The sequence below is a fragment of the Garra rufa genome, chromosome 7 (genome assembly GCF_049309525.1).
Source record: "Garra rufa chromosome 7, GarRuf1.0, whole genome shotgun sequence".
Lineage (NCBI taxonomy): Eukaryota > Metazoa > Chordata > Actinopteri > Cypriniformes > Cyprinidae > Garra > Garra rufa.
This window is the reverse complement of record NC_133367.1, coordinates 2651839-2656838: the sequence shown is the minus strand read 5'-3', so window position 1 is coordinate 2656838 and position 5000 is coordinate 2651839. Positions and strand designations below refer to the sequence as shown.

The window sequence follows — 5000 nt, the reverse complement described above, 5'->3', positions numbered from 1 at the left end:
ACATGCTAATTCATGTTAAACCATGCAAGCAACATGCTAGTAACTTGTTAATTATGTTAGAAACATGCTAACAACAGGCTAATCATGCTAGTAACATGCTAATCGTGCTAGAAACATGCTAGTAACATGTTAATCATGCTGAAAACATGCTAAGAACATGTTAATCATGTTAACGACATGCTAATTCATGTTAAATCATCCAAGCAGCATGCTAATTAATGTTAAATCATGCTAGCAACATGCTAATTAATGTTAAATCATGCTAGCAACATGCTAATTAATGTTAAATCATCCAAGCAACATGCTAATTAATGTTAAATCATGCTAGCAACAGGCTAATTAATGTTAAATCATGCTAGCAACATGCTAATTAATGTTAAATCATGCTAGCAACATGCTAGTAACTTGTTAATTATTTAAGGAAACATGCTAGAAACATGCTAATCATGTTAGAATCATGCTAGCAACATGCTAGTAAAATGCTAAAACATGATAGTAACTTGTTAATTATGTTAGAAACATGCTAACAACATGCTAGTAAATTATTAATTATGTTAGAAACATGCTAACAACATGCTAGTAAATTATTAATTATGTTAGAAACATGCTAACAACATGCTAACAACAGGCTAATCGTGCTAGAAACATGCTAGTAACTTGTTACTCATGGTAGGAAAATGCTAAATCACATTAAAACATGATAGTAACTTGTTAATTATGTTAGAAACAGGCCAACAACATGCTGGTAACATGCTAATCGTGCTAGAAATATGCTAGTAACTTCCTAATCATGGTAGGAACATGATAAATCATGTTAGCCACATGCTAATTCTCGGTAAATCATGCAGGCAACATGCTAATTTATGTTAAATCATGCTAGAAATTCAATTTCAACAATTGTTATAAATTGTTAATTCAAACTTTAAGCTTTTCAGAGTTATTTCAAACTTTCAGGCAACTTTACTTATGTAGTTATGAAAGTTTGTTGTTGCTGACCAAATTGTATCTGTCTGTAATTTATCTGCTCTCTCCAACTTTCTCCTGCAGATTAGAGGAACTCGTAAACCATTGGATTTGGCGGCAAGATTTCTGGCTTCCTCCTGGCGTCACGTGGAAAGACATCGCTGAGGGGACGGCGAAGGGAAGTCGGCATCCAGTACCCCGCGACTTGCTCATCTCCCTGCCCTTGGCCTTGGGTTTCATCGCACTGCGGTTTGTTTTCGAAAGGTGCATATCGATATTACATCTATAAATTTACATTATGAGTTAATTTTAAAATGAACAATCAAACTCTGATTGGTCCTTCAGGATGGATGTTACTGCAAACACTGGAAGATTAGATAACTAATGCACGGTTTGGTTTCTCCTGAGGGATTTCTTTTCAGTGTGCTTAAGACGCTTTCTAACTTTAACCAGGATGTATTATTCAACAGTTTGTCAGGATATCAGGCTGTCGTTTAGTGTGTCGGTTGTGAGCGAATGAAAGTGGAGCGTTGTTTTCACTTGGTTTTGCTGTCAATATTTCCTTGTAACAAAATCCACAGTTGCAGGGCAGGCTGCTATTTTTACACTGCCACCATTGTCTTTGTGCAGCGACTGGATACTCAGTGCACTTGTTTATTTTGTCTGCCAAAGAACTGTTTGTTTATTCCGCGTTCATTTTTTTATGGGCAAATAAATCAGTCTTCCTGAGAAATATAAGTTTAAACTGGAAATCAAATTGTAGACTCTTGGAATTATAAGGAAATTATACATTGCACAAAAAATATTTTAAAGAGTTGTATTGTGTAATACATGCAGTATATAAATGTGTATATATACATATATATATATATATAATATATATATATATAAGAATTAATACAATTAATTTCTTACATTTACAATTGTCATGTAAAGTAATGAAGTAATAAAATATCATTTAATAATATTTAATATAATGAATATATTTTATTGTCACATTAGTTTGCTTTCATTTTTTATTTTAATTTTTTAAATGTTTTTTTTTTCATTTAAGCACAATTATTATTATTATTATTAAGAAACTAATTAAATAATAATAATAATTAATAGTATTTTTAAAAATAAAAATGTATATTTGTAAAAAATGTTTATTAAAATAATATTTAATTTTTTAAAATATATATATTTATTATTACAGTGTATATATACACAGAAGTTTGCTTTCATTTTTTTTCATTTAAGCGCAATTATTATTATTATTATTATTATTATTGAGAAAAGAATAATATTTGAAAAACTATTTTTAAAAATTTAAAAATATATCTGTAACAAATATTTATTTTTACAAATAAAATATTAAAACATTTTTTATATATATATTTTTATTTTTACATTTACATTTATTTTTACATTTAAATTTTTACATTTCATTACATTTTTATACAATTTTATTGCAATATTATTACAATATTAGTTAGAATTTCTATTGACTATCATCTTTTTTCATTTTTACAATCTATATATTGTAAAAATTGTATATATATATATAATTATATTACATTATTTGTATTACAATATTAGAATTTCTCTGGACTCTTCTATCACAATAATGTTATTTAAAAATATATATTAAAACATTTTTTTTTCTCTATTATATTTTTTTCTCATTATTACAAAATATATATTTTTAATTTATTACATTATTTGAACAATTTTATTACAATATTAATTAGAATTTTTCTTGGCTCTTCTGTCATGTTTTTTTTTTTTTCATTTTTATAATTTTTTTAGAAAATTTTATTACATTAGTTACACCATTTTATTACAATATTAGTAAGATGTTTTGGACTCTTCCATCATCTTCTATAATTTTTTATAATATATTTTTAATTGTATTACATTGCTTGCACTATTTTATTACAATATAAATGACATTTTCTTGACATTTCTATCATTGTTTTTTTATTTCCACAATACATTTTTCATTTTATTTAATTATTTACACTATTTTATTACACTGTTATGTTAATATATTAATCTAGTAGAATTTCTCTTGATTCTTCCATCACAATAATATTATAAAATTATCTTGACTCTTCTATCATCTTTTTTATATATGTACACTATATATTTTTAATTTTATTACAATATTAATGATAATTTTTTTAATCTATCATCTTTTTTTCATTTTTACAATAATTTAATTTTATTACATTATATGCACAATTTTATTACAATATTATTCTTTTCATTTTTTCTATATATGTGTATATATATATAGATATTACATTATTTACACAATATTATTTTTTACTCTTCTATCAACTTTTTTCATTTTTACAATATATATTTTCTTATTTTATTACATTATTTCCACTATTTTATTGCTAAATTATTGCAATATTAATTGGATTTTCTCTTCCATCACAATGTTATTTATAAAAAATAAATAAAAATAAATAAATAAATAAATAAATATATATATATATATATATATATATATATATATATATATATATATTAAAAAATATATATTAAAATAAATTACAATATTAAGTAAAATTTTTCTGGACTCTTCTATCATGTTTTATTAATGTTTACATAATTATTATTATATTATTATTTTATATATAATTATTATTGCAATATATTTTTAATTATATTTCATTATTTACGCTATTTTATGACAATATTAATTCGAATTTCTCTTAACTCTTCCATCACAATACAATTATTAAAAAAATATATTTTTTTTTCAAGATGTATTTATTTTGTTGCATTACAGTAATGAGAATTTTTTTTTTAACCAGGTGCAGAGTAATGCAACAGACACAAAACAGCTGTGCGACGTGAGACGATGGCAGCCAATCAGAAGATACTTCATATTTAAAGCCCAGTACGAGAACCACGATTTAAACCAATGAGATTCTCTGGTGGGCGGGGCTACGCAGCATTATGCGCATCAACCAAACATCCTCTCGATAACTGTCATCCTGTTCTGCTATTTCAGTTAGTTATGTGACAGTCATATAACGGTTATCAAGTTGTTTTGTCGGTCCGGACGAGCGAGTCAAGTGCAGACCTGCTGTATGTGTCGCAGAAAGGGTGCGATCGCCTCCGGCCTACAGCTCCAGCTGTTTCTCACGTCGCTCCTGAAATGCAATCCCGCCCTTTCCCGCCCTTTCCTCACACATCATGCTTGATTAAAGCATATCTTGCATTACAGACGTGTCAGGTTTCGGTCAGATGCATTGAGTCACGTCTGTCACTGTCATAACAAAGCCATCGTCTGTGTTTGTGTGTGTGTTTGCAGGGTTGTGGCGCTGCCGCTCAGCCGGCGGTTGGGAGTTCGGGACAGGGTTCGGGTGCGTGTCACGCCCGTCCCAAAGCTGGAGGCCTTTTACCTGCAGAATAAACAGCAGCCGTCTCAGGTTAGTGAGTCACATGAGAGCCTGCACCCGCTGTCTGTGACACGTGTGATTCAATACTGGACATCCACCCACACCACAAAACATACATGTACAGCTGAAAAACTGAAATACTGGCTAAAATGGGCTTTTTTTTAATTAAGTGGGACTGTTTTATCAGCACTTAGTAATTACAAAACTACTGTATTATTTAAATTTTATTACATTAAAAAAGTAATTACTTACACTATTGTATTGCAATATTATTATATTAATAATCAGAATTTCTCACTTGATTTTTCTATAGTCTTTTTTTATTACAAAATATATTTCTTTCATTTTATTACATTATTTACACTGTTTTATTACAATGTTATTACAATGTTAATTACAATTTCTCTTGGCTCTTCTATCATCTTTTTTTTTCTTTATTACAATTTTTGTTTTGGCATTTATTTACATTATTTATACTACTTTTTACATTATTATTACAATATTAATATAATTATAAATTTTTTTATTTACTTATTTTTTTTTACAAGTTTTTTACTAAATTTGCACAATTTTATTACAATATTATTACAATATTAATTTGAATTTCTCTTTACTTTTTCAACATCTTTTTCCATT

The 5000-nt window shown here is 27.2% G+C and overlaps 1 protein-coding gene across 1 annotated transcript in view; it reads left to right on the top strand.

Moving 5' to 3' along the window:
* The window catches only part of cers4a (ceramide synthase 4a), a 24508-nt gene that overhangs the window by 2558 nt on the left and 16950 nt on the right, over positions 1 to 5000 (top strand). The window contains exons 2-3 of the mRNA XM_073844007.1: positions 1048 to 1227; positions 4277 to 4394. Coding sequence (XP_073700108.1) covers positions 1048 to 1227; positions 4277 to 4394 — 298 coding nt within the window. The remainder of the gene's footprint in view (positions 1 to 1047; positions 1228 to 4276; positions 4395 to 5000) is intronic.